This window comes from Ranitomeya imitator, chromosome 4 (assembly GCF_032444005.1).
Source record: "Ranitomeya imitator isolate aRanImi1 chromosome 4, aRanImi1.pri, whole genome shotgun sequence".
In the NCBI taxonomy this organism is placed as follows: domain Eukaryota; kingdom Metazoa; phylum Chordata; class Amphibia; order Anura; family Dendrobatidae; genus Ranitomeya; species Ranitomeya imitator.
In genome coordinates this window covers 199,488,910-199,516,602 of record NC_091285.1, presented here as the reverse complement: position 1 = coordinate 199,516,602, position 27,693 = coordinate 199,488,910, and the positions used below count along the sequence as shown (strand labels likewise).

The 27,693-nt window shown below is 42.1% G+C and overlaps 1 protein-coding gene across 1 annotated transcript in view; it reads right to left on the bottom strand.

The window, feature by feature from the left end:
• PAH (phenylalanine hydroxylase) overlaps window positions 1–27,693 on the bottom strand; it is a 189,514-nt gene that overhangs the window by 120,950 nt on the left and 40,871 nt on the right. Inside the window, exons 2-3 of the mRNA XM_069764263.1 lie at window positions 15,012–15,116; window positions 4,283–4,466 (exon numbers count right to left, since the gene is read on the bottom strand). Of these exons, the coding sequence (XP_069620364.1) occupies window positions 4,283–4,466; window positions 15,012–15,116 (289 nt within the window). The remainder of the gene's footprint in view (window positions 1–4,282; window positions 4,467–15,011; window positions 15,117–27,693) is intronic.

Sequence of the window (27,693 nt, the reverse complement as noted above, 5' to 3'; positions counted from 1 at the left end):
TTCTGTACACTAATTATATTCTGCCACACATATACCCAGGCAATATCATATATCCACCTTAATCATGATTATAAAGTATTGAATCTTCCCTCTGGTGATGACGTCTAATTTTTCCTATCATGAGTCCCCATTTTAATTTATATTAACCCCTTCACTACCTTTGACATACATGTACGTCAAATGTAGTGTCCCTGCCTTTGATGTGAGGCCACATCTTTACTCGCCCTTGATGGCTCATTTAATCAGCTATCAAGTGCTACTATAAGCCGCATGTAGATCAGGGCTACACCGGCGACTGTTAACCGTCCCGATCAGGGCACCTTGACAATGATGGGATGGCTTTTATGCTATTTTCGATCAATAACAGTGTTATTTAGATGCACTTTTGCTTTTTACTTATTTAGTTACAGCAGGTTTTATGTTTATTTTGTTTCTTGTAGGTTTTGTATGTTTTGTGGCCAATGTGAACATGTGTTTATATGCTGCATGTGTACCAACTCAATCCAAGCTCAATTTTTGTGTTTTTTATTCTTTGTAGTTTTGCATTCTGTGCAAGCCCGGGTGTGGCCTCACTCTCCTGAGCTGGAAATTATACTTAAAGGCTTCCCCAGACTGGTGTCCACTGGTCGGGACCCGCTCCTTTTGTCTGCCCTTATTCACACACTGAGGTCGACTGTGACACATGGAAAGGTTTTTAATATTAGACAGTGTAGGGCCATCCTGATCAGAGTCACTTTGTCGATGGTGAGATGGCTTTATGCTATTTTTGACAATATTACTAAGAACTTTGTGTTATTTAAATGCACTTTTGCTTTTTACTTATTTAGTTGCAGCTGGGTTGTTTCGTTTATTTTGTTTCTTGTAAGTTTTACCTGCAGTTGTTAAACAGTTAAATCCCACTGTCAATTACTGACAGCGGGATTTAACAAGTATCAGCTGTAAGCGCTTCATTAATCCCGCTGAAAATTGTGGAATTGGACTTTTTTTGCAACTTCAACACATTAGGAATTGTTTTCCTGCTTTTCAGTGCACTGTATGGTAAAATGAATGGTGAAATTTAAAAGTACAACTCGTCCTGCAAACAACAAGCCCTCACATGGCCATGTGGCCAAAAAAATTAAAAAAAATTATATCTCTTGGAATAATGGGAGGAAAAGATGAATACAAAAAAAGGAAAATCTCTGGGTAGTATCAGGTTTCATCATGTTGTGATTTGCAATATTTGACTATTAGGGTATGTGCACACGTTGCGGATTCTCTGTGGATCCGCAGTGTTTTTTGTGGTGCAGAAATGCTGCAGATCTGCAACTGATTTACAGTACAATGTAAATCAATGAGAAAAAAAAAATGCTGTGCACACTTTGCGGAAAATCCGCTGCGGTTTTAAAAGAAGTAGCATGTCACTACTTTTTTGTGAATCTGCAGCGTTTTTGTACCCATTCCATTATAGAAAACCGCAGGGGTAAAAAACGCAACAAATCCGCAAGAAAACCGCAGCAAAAATGCACAAAAAACGCTGCGGAACCACACAAAAAACGCGACAAATCCGCAGGTGCGTTTTCTGCCAGAAGAGGCAGAATCCGCACCAGAAATTCCTAAGCCTAATCCGCAACGTGTGCACATAGCCTAATTCTTGCCTAGTGTCACAGCTTATGTTGGTTTGGAGCTCATTCTTTGACGCATTATTAGGTTCCATGTGCCAAATAATGCATCTAAATGTGTTTAACTGTATTTTATTTGGATAATATATATGCCTTATAATTTGGCCACTCTTTGTGTGCCACATTAGGCAGTCGTGAGCAAGCATGCATTATTCGGCTAGTGTGGTCAGCTTTGTCTCATCACTGCACACTAATCCCTTTATTGTGATGCGGACATGTATTTTACTTATTATTTTTCTCTATGTGTTGGAAGGGAAGCAAAGAATATTCTCTTCCTCTCTCAAATGTAGATAAGAATAATATGGGTGCATCATTGCCAAGGACTAACAGCGCAGGCATTTCCACCAATGCCGGGTGCAGTAGGTGATCATAGATAAAACCCAAGAAAAAACAAAAAGAGCATACACCCTGTAGTAAGTACATAAGTAAATAGTAATAGTACATGTAAATAACATAGGGTACTTAGTTAATACTATTTTGATAAAAAAAAAAAAGTGTAAAAGCCATGCAGCCACAACAAGGTGTACCCAATTGGGATGGTCCTATCCTATCTCTAATAATAAAACCCTTCCTTGTGTCAGCCGACCTCAACATAGTAAAGGGCAGAGAAAGACAGGGGACCGATTGTTCAGTTATATGCCCATGGAAAACAATATAGATGAAATGCCTAGCTCAAAAAGAGCAGCAACACCCCTGTTTGTAAAAAGTACAAGAAACTACCGCAAAAACAGTGTGAACTTGGTCTTACACATTGCACGTATAACGACTTATGCTCCTGCTTGTTTGTTTGGTTTGATGTAGTTTCTTGTACTTTGTACAAACAGGGGCAAAACAACTTGTCGTGGTAGAATGGCTTTTTTTATTAAGGGTATGTTCACACGTTCAGGATTTCCATCCTTTTTTTTTCAGGACAGTTTTTTTAAAAAACTGCAGCTCTTGGCAGAAAACGCAGGTCCTTTTTTTGTCCTTTTTTGATGCGTTTTTGATGCGTTTTTTGATGCGTTTTTTGATGCGTTTTTTTATCCTTTTTTTACTGTGTGTTTCCTAGGAAGCTTTTTAGGGCTAAAATGGCTGAAAATACCCTAACCCTACCCCTAACCCTACCCCTAACCCTACCCCTACCCCTAACCCTAACCCTAACCCTACCCCTAACCCTACCCCTACCCCTAACCCTACCCCTAACCCTAACCCTACCCCTACCCCTACCCCTACCCCTAACCCTACCCCTAACCCTACCCCTAACCCTACCCCTAACCCTAACCCTACCCCTAACCCTACCCCTAACCCTAACCCTACCCCTAACCCTAACCCTACCCCTAACCCTACCCCTAACCCTAACCCTATTCTAACCTTAGTGAAAAAAAAAAAAAAAATTCTTAATTTTTTTATTGTCCCTACCAATGGGGGTGACAAAGTGGGGGGGGGTGTCATTTACTATTTTTTTATTTTGATCACTGAGATAGGTTATATCTCAGTGATCAAAATGCACTTTGGAGCGAATCTGCCGGCCGGCAGATTCGGCGGGCGCACTGCGCATGCGCCCGCCATTTTGCAAGATGGCGGCGCCCAGGGAGAAGACGGCCGGACGGACACCGGGACGCCGGGTAAGTATAAGGGGGGGAGATTAGGGCACGGGGGGGGCATCGGAGCACTGGGGGGGGGCATCGGAGCACGGGGGGGGGGGCATCGGAGCACGGGGGGCGGGATCGGAGCACGGGGGGGCAGCCACACTCCGCCCACGCACTTCCGCCCGCTCCCCCGCACTTCCTGCTGCAGCGGTTCTGCACATCAAATCGCAGTAAAACCCGCAGATATATTTTTGATCTGCGGGTTTTACTGCGATTTTGACCTCACAATGGAGGTCTATGGGTGCAGAACCGCTGCGGTTCAGGAAGAAGAATTGACATGCTCCTTCTTTTTTCCGGGAGCTATTCAGCGCGGCTTTTTTTTTACAATTTCCGGACCATGTGCACAGTGTGTCCTGTTTTCCATAGGGTACAGTGTACTGTACCCTGCATGGAAAACAGCTGCGGAACCGCAGCGGCAAAACCGCCGCGGTTCCGCGGTAAAAAACGCACTGTGTGAACATGGCCTAATATAGTCTTTACTAAGTACCCTATGTTATTTCCATGTACAAATACCATTTGCTTACTACAGGATATAAGCTAATGTTTGTTTTTCTTGGGTTTTGTCTGTGAAATGGCCACAGTGTGAACATGCTCCTACACATTGCACATACAGTATACCAGCTTATGATCTGGCTCATTCCTTTGGTTTTTCTATTTATTTTTTTAGGTCCGGAAAAAATTAGGGGTGTTATTTTTATAAATTGCAAAATGAATTATTTTTACATGTTCTGTTGATTAATAGTAATAGTTTTCATGGGATAAATATGTTACATGCTTGTGTGACTTTAAAACCAATAAATATAAGCCCTTTTCCCAGTGCTTGGTCCTGGTAAACAGAATGCAGTCATTTAAAGCTGCTATTATTAAGGTGAAGTTTACACCTTGTGATTTTGTGTCACTTGTACAGATAATCACTAGTACATCGTCAAAACTACGACCTCTATTGAGGTTCAATAAATAGCACTTATAAGAGAAGAAGAACTGAGCCCTTACCAGAATCCTTTTTCTTCTCTCGGGACAATTCATGCACAGTAGCCCCGATGTCTTGTCTCAGACTTCTCACAATCTCATCCAGATCGGGGGTACTCTTGTTGTCCAAATTAGTGAAGAACTGGTATTCATCTTTGTTGAGCCGCGAAGGTCTGGACTCTATATGGGTCAGGCTAACACCTCTCTCCTAAAGAATCAAACACTGAAATCAGTTAATAGAATTGGAACACAAAATGCAGTGAAAGACTTCTGTTGTAATCGGTATTATAAAAACTTATGTAAGTGCATGTCTTGTGCGTTGCATCCATCCATAGCTAAGCTTCCGATTTTCAGAAGTCCTTTGAAAAGAAATCTATTTACCGTACTTACAATGGGCAACCGTTCCACTATTCCCTTGGGCCTTGTATCTCTCTGCACCAAGTTTCATTACTCTTCATCTTTGGTACTCTACAACTTTTTATTATTATATTAGCAGAAGGACATACAATAGTGTAATCAAGGTAAGATTATTTATATTGCTTTATTGATGTAGATAATAATACGAAAAATATTCATACACATATCTATTATTATTTTTATGATTTAATAATGTTTAATTTCTTCATGACCATTGACGTACTTGCACTTCAAAAGTTGCGCCTTTAATGCAGGCTCTCACGAAGAGCCCGCATCTTTTCCGGCCCGTGTCAGCTGATTTAATCAGAAGTCATGTGCCTTTAAAAGAGTGGAGCAGAGCTCTAAAATGTTAAATTCCACCGTCAATCCCTGCTAATGGCATTGAACACATGCTGACAGGATGGGTGCGTAATTACACGTTCCCATCGGCATGCCCATGATGTGATTGCTGGGCGCGGATGGGTCAGTATGACAGCAAGGGGTCTGCTGATGACCCCCACGCCATTCATTCCTGTAAAAGTTAACCTGTCACTGGCGTTAATTAGAGATCGTGATTTTAGCCATACATATCAATGCTGATGCCCCATTATTAGTGATGAGCGAGTGTACTCGTTGCTCGGGTTTTCCCGAGCACGCTCGGGTGGTCTCAGAGTATTTATGACTCCTCGGAGATTTCGTTTTCATCGTGGCAGCTGAATGATATACAGCTACTAGACAGCTTGATTACATGTGGGGATTCCCTAGCAACCAGGCAACCCCCACATGTACTCAGCCTGGCTAGTAGCTGTAAATCATTCAGCTGCCGCGATGAAAACTAAATCTCCGAGCAGTCATAAATACTTGGAGGTCACCCGAACGTGCTGGGGAAAACCCGAGCAACGAGTACACTACCCGCTATGTATGGCACAAGCGATCAGACCATGACAGCTTCAAGTCTCCTAAGGGGACTATTAAAAACAGTAAAAAATGAACATAAAAAAAGGTTTTTAGAAATATGAAAAAAAATAAATACACAAAAGTTCAAATTACCCCCTTTTTTCGCTATTAAAAATAAAACAATTAAAAAATACCAAAATACACATATTCGGTATCGCTGCGTTTCTAAAAGTTTGATCTATTAAAATATTAAATAAATTAATCTAATTGATATACAGGGTAATGAGAAAAAATCTAAATGCCACAAATATGTTGTTTTGGGTACCACAACATTGCAAGAAATGCAGTAAGAGGCGATCAAAACATCATATCTACTCCAAAATGGTATCAGTAAAAACGTCAGCTCAAGGCACAAAAATTAAGCCCTCACTCAGCCCCAGATCCAGAAAAATGTTATTGGTCTTGTAAAATGTTGACGTAAGCAAAAAAAAAAATCTTACAAATTTCTAAAAAAAAATTTCACCATTTAAATAAAAAAAAACTATACGTGTTTGGTATCTTCGTACTCTTACTGATCCAGAGAATCATACTGTCCGGTGACTTTTACCATATGGTGAATATGGCAAATAAAAAAAAACCCAAATAATTGAGGAATTGTACTTTTTATTGCAATTTCAATGCACTTGGAATTTTTTTCTTGTTTTTCAGTGCATCGCATGATAGAATGAATGACGATATTCAAGAGTACAACTCGTCCCTCAAACAACAAGCCCCATCTATGGCTATGTGGATGGAAAAATAGAAAATCGCAAGGTTGTGAAGGGGGTTAATATTAATTTGCACTTTACTCTCCATTATGTTAGCATTTCAGAAAAGTGTCATCATGTTATATTGAAACCGGAAGTGCAATTCATATTAACCTCAAATGTCCCAAAACAAGTTCATTTAGTTAAAATAATCCTTTATACAAGCAACAAGCGCTGATCATAATGTTGAGAAATGCTCAGCAAGGTTAGAGGGAGGAGAAAGCAAATGAAGTTTAGCGTTATCTATGATGTAACTAAGGGATTGGGGGTGGATAGCCATTCTGAACGCTTATTGGCTGGTGAGAAGGCTTGTGTTACTCCCACTGCCTCCCTACTAGCATATTTGGTAAACCTAGGAACCTCCCATAGTGAATTGCTTAGGCCATGGACAGTGTCCAAGAGCATCTGTAGAATATTAGCTAAACACACAGTAGTTTATCCTTCTCTTTTATTTAGCCCGACATCTGGGAAGCGTTTGCTTCAAAGTTGCAACGTCCATGAAAAATCCTAATCGTTACCAACAAATATAAAGTTGCATATTGTTTCGTGGACAAGGGTATTAACTAGTGAAATTATAACTTAAAGGGGCTGAAAACCCCTAATTAATATACCCATGATACAGCATAAAATGAAAAGGGTGAATAGTATACTGCCTAGACTGCCCCAATCTCAGTGAGGTGTACCCTGGTGGCCATAGGACTTAAACAATGTCACTGATTGGCTGTAACCTTCATTTTACCTTAAGAATGGAAGGAGAACTGTAGCCGCTGATTGGCTGCAGTGGTTAGGTGACTGGCAGGGTGCACAGCATTGAGATTCTAGGAACAATGCCATTCTAGGAGGTATGTATATATTTTTTTATTTTATTTTATGCTACAAGCTGGGGCAATTAATAAGGGGTCATCTACTAACCTGTCACTAGGTTTTTACTAACCCATCAGAGAGCAGCATAATATCAGGCTATGATTTCAGCGATGTATAATTTACTCTTCTAGATTTCAATCTTGATTAAAAACTGTTTTATCTGCTGCAGATCTGAAGGAAAATCTCTGCATAACACTGCTCACACTAATTGGCAGTTTTCTATGTACTATGTGCATAGGCAGAAAGCTGCCAATCATTGATGGGGCCGGATTATACCGAGCACGTCAATTTGGTGAACTGCATGTCAGCTGATCTCCTTGTCGTCTAGTGATAATCATCTGCTGATAAAACAGTATTTAAAAAAAAAAAAAGACAAAAGTAAGCAAAATTTTAAGCATCACATCACTGGAATCAGGTTTTCTGTCCCTACATTATGCTGCTCTCAGATTAGGTATCAAAATCTGCTTAAAGGGAACCTGTCAGCAGGATTGTGCACAGTAAACTACACACAGTGTCAGGTTGGCGCCATTATACTGATTACAATGACACCTGGTGATGAAATCTGTCTTGTGGTTGTTGTTTAATCTTTATTTTCAGTTTTCAGTAAAGGTACCTTCACACTCAGCGACGCTGCAGCGATACTGACAACGATGTCGATCGCTGCAGCGTCGCTGTTTGGTCGCTGGAGAGCTGTCACACAGACAGCTCTCCAGCAACCAACGATGCCGGTAACCAGGGTAAACATTGGGTTACTAAGCGCAGGGCCGCGCTTAGTAACCCGATGTTTACCCTGGTTACCATCGTAAAAGTAAAAAAAACAAACACTACATACTTACCTTCTGCTGTCTGTCCTCCGGCGCTGTGCTTTCCTGCACTGACTGTGAGCACAGCGGCCGCAAAGCAGAGCGGTGACGTCACCGCTGTGCTTTCCGGCTGGCCGGCGCTCACAGTCAGTGCAGAGAAGTAGAGCACCGGGGACAGACAGCGAAGGTAAGTATGTAGTGTTTGTTTTTTTTAACCTTTACGCTGGTAACCAGGGTAAACATCGGGTTACTAAGTGCGGCACTGCGCTTAGTAACCCGATGTTTACCCTGGTTACCAGTGAAGACATCGCTGAATCGGCATCACACACGCCGATTCAGCGATGTCTGCAGGGAGTCCAGCGACTAAATAAAGTTCTGGACTTTCTGCAGCGACCAACGACATCACATCAGGATCCTGATCGCTGCTGCCTGTCAAACTGAACGATATCGCTAGCCAGGACGCTGCAACGTCACGGATCGCTAGCGATATCGTTCAGTGTGACGGTACCTTTAATGATATGCTCGTGCTCCGGGGCGGTCTGTGGGGGTCTTCATGTGGTGCTCTGATTAGGTATTCATCTGTATGGTTTCTGACATGTAACTGCTCCGTCACTGACCTGCCCCCTAGTTTACACAATTAATTTTATATATACCGTACATACTGAAAAAAAAAAACCTTTTGCAGGCAGATGTGGCACCTGCTCTGCAGCATAATCGCATGTTTACTGTCCTAATAATAACTGTTCTTGATGTTATTCAGATAGTACAAAAAAAAATCAATTTGAAAATGGCGCCCGCCGTGCCTGCTCAGTAGCAGCTATTGGTGTATATAGAGGTGATCCGATAGCTGCTATTAGGCGGGAGTCACACTACCGTATAATACGGACGAGTGCTATGCTATAAAACATCACATACTTGGACCAGTATTAATCTATGGGGAAACTCAGTTCACGGTTTTTTTTCTCAGTCGTATTCAGCGTGCGAGTGAAATTGCAGCATGCTGTGATTGTACGTGTATATCGGCTGAGTCTCGCCAATGCAAGTCTATGGGTGCGAGAAAAAAAACGCACACCATACGGAGTATCAGTGTGACTTGCGAGAAATGCGCACACATTTTCCTCATTTCAGCCCATTGAGCCATTAAGTTCAATGGGGAAAAGCAGTGAGAAATGTAAAGCCATACGATGTCATACGGATGTCACATGGATACTTAGATACAAGGAAAACGCATTACACACGGATGACCATACGGAGAACATTTGTGCGACTCTCGGGAGAGAGAATCGGACCGATTTTTCATATGTTAAGTGTGACTCCGGCTTTACACAGGCACCGACGGCGCCATCTTGGAGGGGAATTTTTTTTTCTTCTCCAGCAAGATGACGCCCCCGGTACCTGTTTAATAGCATCTATCGGATCACCTCTATATACACCGGTAGCTGCTACTGAGCAGGAGCGGTGGGTGCCATTTTCAAATTGACTTTTTTTTCTACTATCTAAATAACATCAAGCACAGTTATTAGAACAGTAAACATGTGATTATGCTGCAACGCTAGTGCCACGTCTGGTGCTGCCGGCAAAAGGGTTTTCTTTTTCAGTATGTATATATAATATTCATTGTGCAAACTAGGGTGCAGATCACTGAGAGATCAGCGACCTGTCAGTACTGCATTATGAATACCTAATCAGAGCACCACATGAAGACCCCCACAGGCCGCCCCAGGGCACGAGAATCTCATTAACTCAAAACTGAAAATAAAGATTAAACAACAACCACAAGACGGATTTCATCACCAGGTATCATTGTAATCAGTATAACAGCGCCGACCTGACACTGTCTGTGGGTTACTGTGCACAATCCTGCTGACAGGTTCCCTTTAATATTTGGTGTAAAATGAAGGATTACTTAATAAATTAGGCTCCTTGCTAAACATCCATGCAACAAGTAATAAAATCCGATGTTTGTCAATTGTATATTTTCTGGGAGAAAAGTGACGTGAGCTGCAAAAAAAATGTAAAAGTTGTATGCTTTTTATGGCAAAAACTGGAGTAAAAAAATCACCCTATCATTGTCAGACATGGTAAACCTTAATTAAGAATGTTTGTGAATCCTAAGGTAACTTGTGCTGTAAGATCTATGATTATATTAACAGCAATCATTGATGCTGAAAACTGAATTTAAAAGTCCACTTGAATTTTCCTATAAGAGGATCTCTCCTCAAGTTTTTACTGCTCATCTGAGAGCAGCATACAGTAGAGGCCGATTCCGCTTACTATGATTCTTACTGTAGTTTTAATAAAACACTCTTATTTGCTGCTGCTCTGCTAGTAGTCTCAGTGATAAGATTGTGCTATGCAGTCCTCAATATTCATGAGCTCTATATATCACTTATCACTGCCCCCTCCACTAATTTTCAGATTTCTTTCTATGCATAAAGTAGGCAGAAAGGTGCTAATCAAAGGCAGAGCTGACCATTGAGAAAACTAGCAGATCTGCAGCATCTAAAGCAGTCATTTTACTAAAACTACAGCAAAAGCCCAGTATGTAACACAGCGGTGTGATCAGGGTTTCTGTCCTTAATTTATGTTGTTTTGGGGGAAGCAGAAACCTGGTGACAGATTCCCTTTAACTTATTGGTTGTTTAGTAATTAAAACTGGTCTTTTTTTCAGATATTCCTGTTCAAATGCAAAAAAAACAAAATGGTTCTATGGGGGAAAGGGGGCAAACATGGACAAATATTAGAGTCCTTGGGACTTAGAAATTAGTGGTCTTTTTATATTGTGAATGAATGAATATATAAAAAAAATGCCCAGCTGAATTCTAAATATGCACGTGTACAATAGGAAATGAAATGATCTGAAATATGATAACACTTAAAATATCAATGTTATGCAGAAACAATGCGACTTCTTGTAAATGACTTAAATCTCTGATGATATCTTTGTATCACGGAATATAGTAACTTGCCACAATGTTGGGCTGTTGATCTTTGTGGGAAAAGTACATAAGAAAGATTATTTTTTTCCTTTTTTTTTGTACATAGTCCTGAGTGTTTCTAAAAATCACATTAGGCAGCATGTTTTCAGTATGTAATTGGAGCAGAATATACCGTATATAAAATCCTGATTTTAAGGGTGATAATATCTTCTTTGAAGTTCCCATTTATCATGTACTCACTAGACTGGGGAACGCTGTAGATACTGGATCAGTGTGACCTTTTTTTTAAGTTCCTGAAAAATATTTGAGTTGGAACACAAACATTTACTGCCCGGTTTGCAGACTTTCTTTTAAAGTGTAGTTCTTCATTGCAAACAAACAGAAATGATTACAACATCCAAAGCAGTAAGTCACGGGGAAAGATAAATGTGATCATAACCATGAAGGTACGATCATTGTGAAACCAGAAATCCCTAGAGCCATGTGCACACATTTAGTATTTACAGAAGGTTTTTCTGCTAGAAAAGCTAGACTTTTGGCTGGAAAAATGCTGCATAAAATACTTACATTTTTTTATGCTAATTTACTAGTGTTTTTTCCCCCATTCATTATAATGTGTCTACAACGCTGCAAAAACAAAGAATTAACAGGCTGCAGATCTGAAACTGCTTCAAAATACGCAAGGAAAAAATAAGCCGTATATTCATGAGATTTCAGAAGCCTTGGTTGCTGGTACTATAAGGCTATGTGCACACGATGCGGATTTGCTGCGGATCCGCAGCTGATTTTTCCGCGCAGAAACGCTGCAGATGTGATGTACAGTACAATGTTATTCATTGGGTATAAAAAATAGCTGTGCACATGGTGCGGAAAAATCAGTGCGGAATTGCTGCAGATTTCAATGAAGTGCATGTCACTTCTTTTGTGCGGATCTGCAGCGTTTCTGCACCTCTCTATGTTAAAAATCCGCAGTGGCAAAAACCGCACAAAATCCGCACAAAATCTGCATCAATTCTGCATAAAAACCGCACAAAATCTGCATAAAAACCACGGCAAATCCACGGCTGCGGAGTCTGCCAGCAGATGCGGATTGTCACGATCCAATTTTGGATTTGTAGCAGATCTGGTTTGCCTCAGTTTAAGACCTTTTTTCCTTTCTGGTCATCGGGGGTTACTGCAGTTTTTCCCCCCGGTGGCCGCTGATGTTATTGCATTGCTGCTGGGTCAGCTGATGTTTGTGGTGACCACTCCCTCCATCCTTTAAGAGGTCACCTGGTTCATCAGCTGACTGTCGGTGTTAGTTCATTCTTCAGCGACCAAGCCGGGAGTAGGAGCTAGCTGGGAACTGTTGTTCTACTGCTGAGTCCGTTGTATCTGGTGTTTCTTCCTGCTGTGCTGTGCCTTGCAGCATTAAGCTAAGTGTGGTTTTCCTTTACCTTGTCTGTATACTCTGTTATGGTGATATTTATACTCTGGTGCAGTCCACCTCTCTTGGGGGGGAGAGGGGGTCACTGATAGGGTCTGCACAGGAGACAGGGATACGCTGGCGGCTCAGGCCTCCTAACCTTCATAGGTACCCTGAGATAAGGGAAAGCCAAGGCACCTTATAGTGGCAGGGACAGGTGTGGGTTCCAGTACCCTGTCCTGCCCCTGTAAACGGCGTGACACGGATTTTGTGCAGAAAATTCTGCACCTTTTTCCTACGTGTGCACATAGCCTAAAACATTGCTTTATTTACACGATAAAACCAGGCGAAAAAATGCAGAAAAACAAAGCGCTAATATTCTATAATAGCACATTATGTAGGTAAATGCATTTATTTATTCAATATATGTCATGTCATTAGGCCTTGCTCACACAGCAGTTTACTGCTGTTTCTGATGCTGTTTTTTTCAAGGCCAAATGCAAAGATAGATTTTAAAAGGAGGACAAATGTAAAGAAAAGCTTTCCATTTTTCCATTCTGATCACACTAGTATTATACACACACAAAACGCTGACATTTCCTGCTTTTTGCTAAAAATTGGTCGAATCCTATCCGTCGTTTTGACGGCTAGCACTCATCCCCATGTTGTTCTATGAAGTCATGCTCATTTACTCCATGTTTCGAGGAAAAAAAAATCGCAGTGTGCACAATTTGCATACTATTCGGATCGCAGTCGGCCATATTTATGGGTCCATGAAAAAAAAAAAAATCTGACTGAACTCGAAAGACACATGAGTACAGTCTGATTTACACAGACTGATAGAATGGAGAAGATGGAGATTTTTCTTTTTCTCCAAATCCAATAAAATCTGATCAGAATTGAGAATTTTGATAATGACTGATCAATTCTAGCAGAGAAAAAAGCTGATTTTTCTGATAAGATATATTATAAAGTTTCTTATTTTCACGTGTACTTTTGATTTATGAAATAAAACTTAAAATTAGGGTTACGCTTGCACATGCTCGGTTAAAGTTTTTCGATTCACCAATGATCCCTATAATAACAGCTCTACCGTCTTTAAGGCTGGCATACAGATTAGATGGCTGTCGGACAAATGATACCTTGGCTTATCGATTGGATGCCAGCCATATTAGCCGACTCTCACCCACTCAGCAGAACGCTCCTGTGTTCTCTATGACACGTCAGCTGATGGTTTATCTCTTGGTGAATAATGCGCTCGGCAATCTAAAATCGGGCATGTGCAATTGACATCTCTCCCAATCATCAGCCGGCCATCGCCCATGTGTATGAGGACCTTAGACATAAATCTTGATAAGGAATAACCTTACATTTTGTTAATACCTCTTTAATAGATGGACGTGTGACCAAACTTATTAGTCTTGACAAATTAAAAAACAGCTTTCTCATGCACAGTGATTTTAAATGGAGGCAGCCATTTTGATAACAAAAGCTTTGAGAAAGACTAACATTTACTAACATAAAGGGAACAACTCTTTCGATGTTTGAAATAAAGAGTGACGCCCCATTATTTCACCAATGACAGGTTCACCAGCATTCCTAGTACATCTTCTTGCATAAATCAACCCATTGATTGTTAAATAGAGATGAGGAAAAAATGTGCTTGCTACCGCATCATTCTGCCAATGGGTGAATGCCCTAATACAAAGTGAGGCTGAAATTTAGACCCACATGTGAAACAATAGAAAATTTGCATTAAAAAAATCTAAGTTCTGTGCTTCTCTATTCTAAATTAATATTGACCCAAAATGTGAGACGACTTATTTTTGCCCATTTACCATTCAAGCTTAAAGGGTCTCTGTCACCTGAATTTGGAGGGAACAATTTTCAGCCATAGAGGCGGGGTTTTCGGGTGTTTGATTCACCCTTTCCTTACCCGCTGGCTGCAATATTGGATTGAAGTTCATTCTCTGTCCTCAGTAGTACACGCCTGCGCAAGACAATCTTGCCTTGCGCAGGCGTGTACTACGGAGGACAGAGTATGAACTTCAATCCAATATTGCAGCCAGCATGCAGCCAGCGGGTAAGGAAAGGGTGAATCATACACCCGAAAACCCCGCCCCTATGGCTGAAAATTGTCCCTTTAAGGATGTAATGATCATCCACAACTAACTCACATTAAAGGGGTATTCCCATCTCTAAGATCCTCTCCCAATATGTAGTATGTGTAATAATAATAATATTTGCAAATACCTCCAATTGGAAATGTAATGTAGTTCTCCTGATTCGCTGTGTCGCTTACCTCATGTGCAGAACATTGCAGTGGCTTAGGTATCCATGGTTACGACCACTCATATAGTGACAGTTAGTTAGCTGCTACTAGTTGAAACTATGGATACCTAAGCTCTTGCATTGGCTTGAACATGAGATAAGCGACATAGGTTATCAGGAGAACTAGACTACATTTCTAATGGGAGGTATTTGCTAGTATTACTATTATTACACCTACTACATATTGGGATACGATCTTGGAGATGGGATTAATCCCTTAAAATCAGAAAATCTATATGTCTACCTGTAGCTGGGGGCATTAAACTGTAATGGAAACAACATGGACAAGATGAATAGCACATGTGTCCATACCTCAAATATGCGCAGAACCTTGGCCAGTGCCCCAATTTCTTCTTTGAGGGTAAAGATCAAAGAGATCCTGTTGTCTTTAGTGTTTTCTTCGATATAATTAGACTCCTGTGTAAAGAAGATATTTTGGAATTACTGGGAAGACCTTGTATAAGTAGAAACTTTTCAGATTTATTTCCTTGGACGTTTATAATTCTGACGTGGTTCACGTAAGTAAGTTATAATGACAGTTGATCACTGAAGTATTCTTCTACAAAGACAAATTATTATTATTATTATTATTATTACAAAGCCGGTAAGACGTAGTTTACTACTGCTGACTCTGATATTAGTACTAAAGCCCACCATTTGTGAAATGTACATGCGATCTCGTTGTCACATGTAAGCGCCATTAGTCAATTAGTTCTCTATTAGCAGAAAAAAATATATAACTAGAAACCTAAATTTCCCCAGTCAAACACAACAGATGTCACCTTTATTGTCACCCACCTTGTGTGGTCACAATGGTATAAAATTGGACAGGTTCGTTTTGGTGAAATGTCATAATTTCTGGACTGTGCTTATCAAATGGCATTTAATCAAGCTTTTGCGAGCACCAATACCAGTTATAGCGTCATTCACGCGTCTGTGTTGCGTGTTCTGTCCATGTTTTTCACACATGCTCATAATCTATGGTGCTATCCACATGTCTGCGTTTTCTCCAGTAACACTGATGAAAAGTACCAGTGTAAGGCTATAGATCCGAGTAAAACACAGACAGCACCAATTTTTCAGGGACGTGTTTAACCACGGACGTGTGAATGAGCCCTGATAAAGAGGACAGGAAATGGTGCACCCTCTCTTTCTTTGATTTATCATGATGTTCCCTAAAAGAGTCATTCGTCAAAGTCTCTGGAACTTTCTACCATAGGCTAGGCTTCATGCAGGGTCACCGTGATCTGGCCACTCATACCACTAACATTAGACAATGTATGTTTTTTTTAATTTTTTTACAAAAATGGGAAACTACTTTACATATATAAAAAATATTGTATATCTACCACAATGTTTACTTGTCTACCATAGGGAATACTATAAGCTTTCATAAGCTTACATCCCTCAAAAACAGGGAGAATATAATACTTTCAAAGGAACTAATCAGGAGTACTCAGTGGTGCTAGTACATAAGCGGCAAGCACAGCAGCTCACACGGGTTCGTGCCACTGAGTATGTCTGACTGCCCCACACAGCATTAGACATCGTGGGAGAGCAGTGTACGGGTCACTGAACCTCTCCTCTGGTACTGAACAGAAGGCTAATCAATCCTGCTGGATCCTTATCACTGCTCTACTTCATCTGAAACAACCAGGGCGAGCGGTGCTGCTGTTGCTAAGGCTGACACTGATGGGCAGCAGTGCAGTACCACCCCTGACTAGTATAATGTCCTTATTTTGGTATAATGACCCCTATCCAGTAATAATGTCCAAATCCTAGGCCCCATACTATAACAATGTCTCCCTTTCATATAATGTCCGCCATACGACATGTGAGGTCCTTTAATAGTTGTCATGGGAGCTGGGAGCTGACTTCTGCATACTGGCAAGAGCATCGCATGGTATCACTGCCATGCGCAACCCATCATTGGCAAGCCGACATCTGCAGCTGGCCTCTGATTAGCCTACAATGTGTAACGTAGTGCAGAGAGTAGGCAGGTCTCTGCATCACAATACAATTCAGCAGAATGTGTGTCAGAGGACACACATCCAGGTGAAATTGCTGTCGGCAGGTCACGCTGTAGCACGGGCCTGATTGTGCTTGCACTCTCCATGACCGCGATCATTATACCCCTGCTTATATTGTATGTTTCAATATAACAGTATTCCAGTTTATAGTAGAAATAATTATCTCATATGAATCCACAGCTTAATTGTTATGGCTGGCAATCAGGCAACACAGCGTGCAGTAATCAGCGCACATACAGAGATCTGGCAATAACCCAAAACAATAGGACGAGCTCTGAGACGTGGAATCTCTGTAGACTGCAGTACCTGAACTATCCTCACACAACTGGAAGCAGCAGTGGATTGCGCCTATCCACTACCTATGCAACTCGACACTGCCTGAGGAGCTGACTAGCCTGAAGATAGAAATACAAGCCTGACTTACCTCAGAGAAATACCCCAAAGGAATAGGCAGCCCCCACATATAATGACTGTTAGCAAGATGAAAAGACAAACGTAGGAATGAAATAGATTCAGCAAAGTGAGGCCCGATATTCTAGACAGAGCGAGGATAGCAAAGAGAACTATGCAGTCTACCAAAAACCCTAAAACGAAAACCACGCAAAGGGGCAAAAAGACCCACCGTGCCGAACTAACAGCACGGCGGTGCACCCCTTTGCTTCTCAGAGCTTCCAGCAAAAGATAATAGCAAGCTGGACAGAAAAAACAGAAAACAAACTAGAAGCACTTATCTAGCAGAGCAGCAGGCCCAAGGAAAGATGCAGTAGCTCAGATCCAACACTGGAACATTGACAAGGAGCAAGGAAGACAGACTCAGGTGGAGCTAAATAGCAAGGCAGCCAACGAGCTCACCAAAACACCTGAGGGAGGAAGCCCAGAGACTGCAATACCACTTGTGACCACAGAAGTGAACTCAGCCACAGAATTCACAACAGTACCCCCCCCTTGAGGAGGGGTCACCGAACCCTCACCAGAACCCCCAGGCCGACCAGGATGAGCCACATGAAAAGCACGAACAAGATCTGGGGCATGGACATCAGAGGCAAAAACCCAGGAATTATCTTCCTGAGCATAACCCTTCCATTTGACCAGATACTGGAGTTTCCGTCTAGAGACACGAGAATCCAAAATCTTCTCCACAATATACTCCAATTCCCCCTCCACCAAAACAGGGGCAGGAGGCTCCACAGATGGAACCATAGGTGCCACGTATCTCCTCAACAACGACCTATGGAATACATTATGTATGGAAAAGGAGTCTGGGAGGGTCAGACGAAAAGACACCGGATTGAGAATCTCAGAAATCCTATACGGACCAATAAAACGAGGTTTAAATTTAGGAGAGGAAACCTTCATAGGTATATGACGAGAAGATAACCAAACCAGATCCCCAACACGAAGTCGGGGTCCCACACGGCGTCTGCGATTAGCGAAAAGCTGAGCCTTCTCCTGGGACAAGGTCAAATTGTCCACTACCTGAGTCCAGATCTGCTGCAACCTGTCCACCACATTATCCACACCAGGACAGTCCGAAGACTCAACCTGTCCTGAAGAGAAACGAGGATGGAACCCAGAATTGCAGAAAAATGGAGAGACCAAGGTAGCCGAGCTGGCCCGATTATTAAGGGCGAACTCAGCCAACGGCAAAAATGACACCCAATCATCCTGGTCAGCGGAAACAAAACATCTCAGATATGTTTCCAAGGTCTGATTGGTTCGTTCGGTCTGGCCATTAGTCTGAGGATGGAAGGCCGAGGAAAAAGATAGGTCAATGCCCATCCTACCACAAAAGGCTCGCCAGAACCTCGAGACAAACTGGGAACCTCTGTCAGAAACAATATTCTCAGGAATGCCATGTAAACGAACCACATGCTGGAAGAACAAAGGCACCAAATCAGAGGAGGAAGGCAATTTAACCAAGGGCACCAGATGGACCATTTTAGAAAAGCGATCACAGACCACCCAAATGACAGACATCTTTTGAGAAACGGGAAGGTCAGAAATGAAATCCATCGAAATATGTGTCCAAGGCCTCTTCGGGACCGGCAAGGGCAAAAGCAACCCACTGGCACGTGAACAGCAGGGCTTAGCCCTAGCACAAATTCCACAGGACTGCACAAAAGCACGCACATCCCGTGACAGAGATGGCCACCAGAAGGATCTAGCAACCAACTCCCTGGTACCAAAGATTCCTGGATGACCGGCCAGCACCGAACAATGAAGTTCAGAGATAACTTTACTAGTCCACCTATCAGGGACGAACAGTTTCTCGGCCGGACAACGATCAGGTTTATTAGCCTGAAATTTCTGCAACACTCTCCGCAAATCAGGGGAGATGGCAGACACAATGACTCCTTCCTTGAGGATACTCGCCGGCTCAGATAACCCCGGAGAGTCGGGCACAAAACTCCTAGACAGAGCATCCGCCTTCACATTTTTAGAGCCCGGAAGGTATGAAATCACAAAATCAAAACGAGCAAAAAACAACGACCAACGGGCCTGTCTAGGATTCAAGCGCTTGGCAGACTCAAGATAAGTAAGGTTCTTATGATCAGTCAAAACCACCACGCGATGCTTAGCACCCTCAAGCCAATGACGCCACTCCTCGAATGCCCACTTCATGGCCAGCAACTCTCGGTTGCCCACATCATAATTACGCTCAGCAGCAGAAAATTTCCTGGAAAAGAAAGCACATGGTTTGAACACTGAGCAACCAGAACCTCTCTGTGACAAAACCGCCCCTGCACCAATCTCAGAAGCATCAACCTCGACCTGGAACGGAAGAGAAACATCAGGTTGACACAACACAGGGGCACAGCAAAAACGACGCTTCAACTCCTGAAAAGCTTCCACGGCAGCAGAAGACCAATTAACCAAATCAGCACCCTTCTTGGTCAAATCGGTCAATGGTCTGGCAATGCTAGAAAAATTACAGATGAAGCGACGATAAAAATTAGCAAAGCCCAGGAATTTCTGCAAACTTTTTAGAGATGTCGGCTGAGTCCAATCCTGGATGGCCTGAACCTTAACCGGATCCATCTCGATAGTAGAAGGGGAAAAGATGAACCCCAAAAATGAAACTTTCTGCACACCGAAGAGACACTTTGATCCCTTCACGAACAAGGAATTAGCACGCAGTACCTGGAAAACCATTCTGACTTGCTTCACATGAGACTCCCAATCATCTGAGAAGATCAAAATGTCATCCAAGTAAACAATCAAGAATTTATCCAGATACTCACGGAAAATGTCATGCATAAAAGACTGAAAAACAGATGGAGCATTGGCAAGTCCGAACGGCATCACCAGATACTCAAAATGACCCTCGGGCGTATTAAATGCCGTTTTCCATTCATCTCCCTGCCTGATTCTCACCAGATTATACGCACCACGAAGATCAATCTTAGTAAACCAACTAGCCCCCTTAATCCGAGCAAACAAGTCAGAAATCAATGGCAAGGGATACTGAAACTTAACAGTGATCTTATTAAGAAGGCGGTAATCAATACACGGTCTTAGCGAACCATCCTTCTTGGCTACAAAAAAGAACCCTGCTCCCAATGGTGACGACGATGGGCGAATATGTCCCTTCTCCAGGGACTCCTTCACATAACTGCGCATAGCGGTGTGCTCAGGTACGGACAAATTAAATAAACGACCCTTAGGGAATTTACTACCAGGAATCAAATCGATAGCACAATCACAATTCCTATGCGGAGGAAGGGCATCAGACTTGGACTCTTCAAATACATCCTGAAAGTCCGACAAGAACTCTGGGATGTCAGAAGGAATGGATGACGAAATAGACAAAAATGGAACATCACCATGTACTCCCTGACAACCCCAGCTGGTTACCGACATAGAGTTCCAATCCAATACTGGATTATGGGTTTGTAGCCATGGCAACCCCAACACGACCACATCATGCAAATTATGCAGTACCAAAAAGCGAATAACTTCCTGATGTGCAGGAGCCATGCACATGGTCAGCTGGGCCCAGTACTGAGGCTTATTCTTGGCCAGAGGTGTAGCATCAATTCCTCTCAACGGAATAGGACACCGCAAAGGCTCCAAGAAAAATCCACAACGTTTAGCATAATCCAAATCCATCAGATTCAGGGCAGCGCCTGAATCCACAAACGCCATGACAGAATATGATGACAAAGAGCACATTAAGGTAATGGACAAAAGGAATTTGGACTGTACAGTACCAATAACGGCAGAGCTATCGAACCGCCTAGTGCGTTTAGGACAATTAGAAATAGCATGAGTAGAATCACCACAATAGAAACACAGTCTGTTCAGACGTCTGTGTTCTTGCCGTTCTACTTTAGTCATAGTCCTGTCGCACTGCATAGGCTCAGGTTTACTCTCAGACAATACCGCCAGATGGTGCACAGATTTACGCTCGCGCAAGCGACGACCGATCTGAATGGCCAAGGACATAGACTCATTCAAACCAGCAGGCATAGGAAATCCCACCATTACATCCTTAAGAGCTTCAGAGAGACCCTTTCTGAACAAAGCCGCTAGTGCAGATTCATTCCACAGAGTGAGTACTGACCATTTTCTAAATTTCTGACAATATACTTCTACATCATCCTGACCCTGGCATAAAGCCAGCAGATTTTTCTCAGCTTGATCCACTGAATTAGGCTCATCGTAAAGCAATCCCAGCGCCTGGAAAAATGCATCAACATTACTCAATGCAGAATCTCCTGGTGCAAGAGAAAACGCCCAGTCCTGTGGGTCGCCGCGCAAAAAAGAAATAATAATCAAAACCTGTTGAATAGGATTACCAGAAGAATGAGGTTTCAAGGCCAAAAATAGCTTACAATTATTTCTGAAGCTCAGGAACTTAGATCTGTCACCAAAAAACAAATCAGGAATCGGAATTCTTGGTTCTAGCATCGATTTCTGATCAATAGTATCTTGAATCTTTTGTACATTTACAACGAGATTATCCATTGAGGAGCACAGAGCCTGAATATCCATGTCCACAGCTGTGTCCTGAAGCACTCTAATGTCTAGGGGAAAAAAAAGACTGAAGACAGAGCTAAGAAAAAAAAATGATGTCAGGATTTCTTTTTTCCCTCTATTGGAAATCATAGAATGGCTCCTTGTACTGTTATGGCTGGCAATCAGGCAACACAGCGTGCAGTAATCAGCGCACATACAGAGATCTGGCAATAACCCAAAACAATAGGACGAGCTCTGAGACGTGGAATCTCTGTAGACTGCAGTACCTGAACTATCCTCACACAACTGGAAGCAGCAGTGGATTGCGCCTATCCACTACCTATGCAACTCGACACTGCCTGAGGAGCTGACTAGCCTGAAGATAGAAATACAAGCCTGACTTACCTCAGAGAAATACCCCAAAGGAATAGGCAGCCCCCACATATAATGACTGTTAGCAAGATGAAAAGACAAACGTAGGAATGAAATAGATTCAGCAAAGTGAGGCCCGATATTCTAGACAGAGCGAGGATAGCAAAGAGAACTATGCAGTCTACCAAAAACCCTAAAACGAAAACCACGCAAAGGGGCAAAAAGACCCACCGTGCCGAACTAACAGCACGGCGGTGCACCCCTTTGCTTCTCAGAGCTTCCAGCAAAAGATAATAGCAAGCTGGACAGAAAAAACAGAAAACAAACTAGAAGCACTTATCTAGCAGAGCAGCAGGCCCAAGGAAAGATGCAGTAGCTCAGATCCAACACTGGAACATTGACAAGGAGCAAGGAAGACAGACTCAGGTGGAGCTAAATAGCAAGGCAGCCAACGAGCTCACCAAAACACCTGAGGGAGGAAGCCCAGAGACTGCAATACCACTTGTGACCACAGAAGTGAACTCAGCCACAGAATTCACAACACTTAATGCTGGTTTTTACAGGAGCATCAAGATGGGGGGACACAGCTGCATGGTAACCCATCAGCAGCCCACTATCATGCCAAAAGTAAAATGCCACTGTCAGTGACTGAAAGTGACATCTAACTGGTTTAACAACAGTGATTAGAGCTAGTTTTGTTTGCTGCTGTTACAGGCATATGCTATGTAACACAGTTGCGAGCTGATGTGTGTGAAGCAGGCTCCTCTCTTGAGTCAGCTCCATACATGCAGATCCTGCTGTGGACATACTGGTATGTTCATCTGTGCCAAAGGATTAATGCTTTGCATTGATTTTAGGTACAGTGGGTACGGAACGGAAAGTATTCAGTCCCCTATATATTTTTCACTCTTTGTTTCATTGCAGCCATTTGGTAAATTCTAAAAAGCTAATTTTTTTCACATTAATGTACACTCTGCATCCCATTTTGAGTGAAAAAAAAGAAATGTAGAAATTTTTGCAAATTTAATGAAAAAGAAAAGCTGAACTATTACATGGTAATAAGTATTCAGAACCTTTGCTTAGACACTCATATTTAAGTCACTTACTGTCCATTTCCTTGTGATCCTCCTTGAGATGGTTCTACTCCTTCATTGAAGTCCCCCTGTATTTAATTAAACTTATAGGACTTGATTTGGAAAGGCACACACCTGTCTATATAAGACCTCACAGCTCATAGTGCATGTCAGACCAAATGAGAATCATGAGGTCAAAGGAACTGGCCAAGGAGCTCACAAACAGAATTGTGGCAAGGCACAGATCTGGCCAAGGTTACAACAGAATTTTTGCAGTACTCAAGGTTCCTTAGAGCACTGGTGTCAAACTGCATTCCTCGAGGGCCTCAGACCATGCGTGTTTTCAAGATTTCCTTTGCATTACACAAGGTGCTGGAATCATTCTGTGCAGGTGATTAAATTATCACCTGTGCAATACAAGGAAATCCTGAAAACATGACCTGTTTGCGGCCCTCGAGGAATGCAGTTTGACACCCCTGCCTTAGAGCACAGTGGCCTCCATAATTCTTAAATGGAAGAAGATTGGGACCACCAGAAGTCTTCCTAGACCTGGCCATCCAGCGAAAATGAGCAATCGTTGGAGAAGAGCCTTGGTGAGAGAGCTAAAGAATAACCCCAAGATCACTGTGGCTGAGCTCAAGAAATGCAGAAGTGAAATGGGAGAAAGTTCCACAAAGTCAACTATCACTGCAGCCTTCCACCAGTCGGGGCAGAGTGGCCCAACGGAAGCCTCTCCTCAGTGCAAGACATATGACAGCCTGCATAGAGTTTGCAAAAAAACACAAAGGACTCCCAAACTATGAGAAATAAGATTCTCTGGTCTGATGAGACAAAGATAGACCTTTTTGGTGATAATTCTAAGCAGTATGTATGGAGAAAACCAGGCACTGCTCATCACTTGCCCAATACAACAGTCAAACATGGTGGTGGCACCATCATGCTATGGGGGTGTTTTTCAGCTGCAGGGACAAAACGACTGGTTGCTATTGAAGGAAACATGAATGCGTCCAAGTACAGAGATATCCTGGATGAAAACCTCTTCCAGAGTGCTCTGGACCTCAGACTTGACTGAAGGTTTACCTTCCAACAAAACAATGATCCTAAGCACATAGGTAAAATAACAAAGGAGTGGCTCAAGAAGAACCCTGTGACCATTCTTGACTGGCCCAGCTAGAGCCCTGACCTAAACCCAATTGAGCATCTCTAGAGAGACCTGAAAATGGCTGTCCACCAACATTCACCATCCAACCCGACGGAACTGGAGAGGATCTGCAAGGAAGAATGGCAGAGGATCCCCAAAGCCAGATGTGAAAAACTTGTAATATTCCCAAGAAGACTCATGGCTGTACTAGCTGAAAAGGGTACTTCTACTCAAAACTGAGCAAAAGGTCTGAATACTTATGATCATGTGATATTTCAGTTTTTCTTTTTAATAAATTTGCAAAAATTACTGCATTTCTGTTTTTTTTCAGTCAAGATGGGGTGCAGAGTGTACATTAATGAGAACAAATGAACTTTTTTAAATTTACCAAATGGCTGCAATGAAACAAAGAGTGAAAAATTTAAAGGGGTCTGAATACTTTCCGTACCCACTGTATGTGCATGGGGAGAAGAGCACCCTTATCCTGGTACTGGCTGCCTTAAAAGAGGCATGGAACAAAAGCATTTATATTGCAAACTTTTTTAGCATGCATAAAAAGTCACAATTTATACAAAAGTACATAAATATGCAACATTTGACACACTGGACCCCGTTGAGAAGTGTACTACTATGCTTAAAATGTTGTGCTTGCATAATTTGCATCAAATTTATTATTAGAGGCAACATTTGATAAATGCAAAATAGTGGAGTTGGAGTACAAAATATTTGCCTCAAATTATGCCATTTTTGAACCATTGATTATGAACCATTGTGTTTTTAAAAACCACAATATTAGCATGTTTTACCACACAATTGGTGGGATTGTATTATTTCTATGTAGCTACATACTGGGCCCCAGTATAGTGGGCCCAAAGTACTCCAGTCCGACACTGGGTATTGCTGTAATCTTACCGACCTTTAAGAATAAAGTCGTCTATTCACTTATGCCATATTGATTTGATCATTCTGCCTCCCAAATATCAGAGTAAGGCTCAACTCATATTTATGCTGTGCTCTTTGCTGAGCGTTTATGCCAGGATTTCCATGTAAATCTCTGAAATACATGATTCAGATGAAACCCCCAATGGATGATTCCCTATAATGAGGCAGGTGAAGACACTGTCGGTGCTGTCTGGCCTGTAATCCGGCAGTGCCAGTCTTTTTAGGTGTACATAAAAGTGAGGTCGGCCACAGTTTTGTGCACCTCTGAAAAGAAGCACACTGCTGAACAGAGGCCAGGTGGAGTCCAGAGTAACTCTGCTGCCTCAGTATAGTGAATGGATCCCCTTGGGGGTTTCATCTGAATCACATTATTCAAAGACTGAGGAAACCCTTATGTAAGTGCTCAGCGTAGAGCACAAGACAAATGTGATCCAAAATATTATGAAAAATGTTCCCAATAAAAGCTTCAACTCAATCCATGAAAAAGACCCTACTCTGGGTTGTCATCTGTCAAAGGAAATATAGGGTCTACCATGTTACTGGTAGCACAAAGGCTATGGAAAAGCGTTATGACTCCTCAGCCCCAAAATAAATCTAGCGAATTCTGCACTCACAAATCCAAGTGCCCCTCCCTTCTGAGCCCCACAGTGTTCCTAAATCACATTTAGTATCCACATGTTTGGCATGTCTGTAGCGATGAGAGCTTGCATAATTTGCTGGTCTCCAGAAGCAGAAGCTGGGCATATCATACTGGGCACTACAATAGCGGATTTGTAATTTTCACTCAGCAACGTCCATTGATGCTCATTTCTGGAAAACATCCATGGAGTCAAATCATCACTACACCTGTAAATAAATTCCCAAAGAGGTATAATTTCCCAAAAAGGGGTCACTTGAGGGGGTATTCTGCTCTTCTAGCACTCAGGAGCTCTGTTTATGGAGTCTGCAAATTATTATAGGAAAATCTGCGCTCCAGGGGGCAAATAGCTCTTCATCCCTCCCGAGTCTCGCCGTGTGGCTAAGTAGTGTAGAGCCACATAAGGGGTATTTCCAAGTTCAGCATAAATTGTTTGACACATTTTGGTGCCATTTTTACCCTTTTCCCTTTGTGAAATCATAAAATTTGGGGCTAAAACAAAATTTGTGTATTAAAAATGTAATTATTTTGTCATCACTGGCCAATGGTATAAATTTCTGTTATATAACTGCAAATTGTCTCTTCAGAGAGAAAGAGGACTAGAACTCTAGTACCATCTATTGGAAGTAGCAATCCTAACAGTCAATGTCGACCCTTTAACGAGCCTTGTCACATGACTTAGCTGTGGTGTCAAAATGATCACTGCACCCTTAGATGAATACATTGTGAGGTGTCGTTTAAAAAAAGGTAATTGCGGCACTCCTGTGGATGGTGCCCAAGTAGGATCCAATCCCATGTAAATCTTGCAGAAAGCTTGTCACTCAGGTAAATGTTGTGAGTAGATAATTTTATTTTTTCCAGGCAATCCAAAAACAAAGAAATGCTTCGGTCCTACAAAGACCTTCATTAGTCAGATTGCAGTGTGTACAGGGTTACAGGCAGGAATGAATGCTAAGGATATGCAGGATTCGTGTGGAACGCCACTCACTGCTGCAGCATGTGCTATATAACCTGAGCGTTCGTTTCTGCCTATAACCCTGTGCACACTCCAATCTGTCTAACTGATGGAGTTCTTTGTAGGACCGAAACTTTTCTTTGTTTTTGGATTGCCTGCACAAAATAAAATGAACTGCTCATAACATTTGCAGGGAGTTTCCACTGTTTAGGCACATCAGGGGCTTTTCAAATTCAACATAGCATCCCCTATCTATTCCAGCCAATTTTGCATTCAGAAAGTCAAATGGGGGTCCTTCCCTTCCAAGCGTAAACAGTAGTTTCCCCCCACTTATGGGGTATCAGTATACTCAGGAGCAATTGCACAACATATTGTATTGTGCAATTTCTCCTGATACTCTTGAGAAAATAAACAAATTGGGGCTAAAAGAACATTTTTGTGAGAAAAATTTGATTTTTTCTTATTTTTACAAGGGTACCAGCAAAAATTGCACCATACAATATGTTGTACAAGGATACCCCATTTGCGGGGTATATTCATTGGCGGGTCTAGTTTCCACAATGGGGTCACTTGGAGTTTTCACTGTTTAGGTACATCAGGGGCTCTCCATATGTGACATGGTATCAGCTAATGATTCCAGCAAACTTTGAGTTCAAACAATCAAGGGGTGCTATTTCCCTTACAAGCCCTGTAGTTTTCCTCCACATATTGGGGATCAACACAGGAGAAATTGCACAACAAATTGTGTTGTGCATGTTCTGTTGTTCCCCTTAAAAGAAAATCCAAAATTTGGGGCTAAAGCAACATTTTTGCAGGAAAAGTATTTTTTTTTTTCACAATTTTACTTTATACACTTCTGTGAAGCACCTGGGGGTTCAAGGAGCT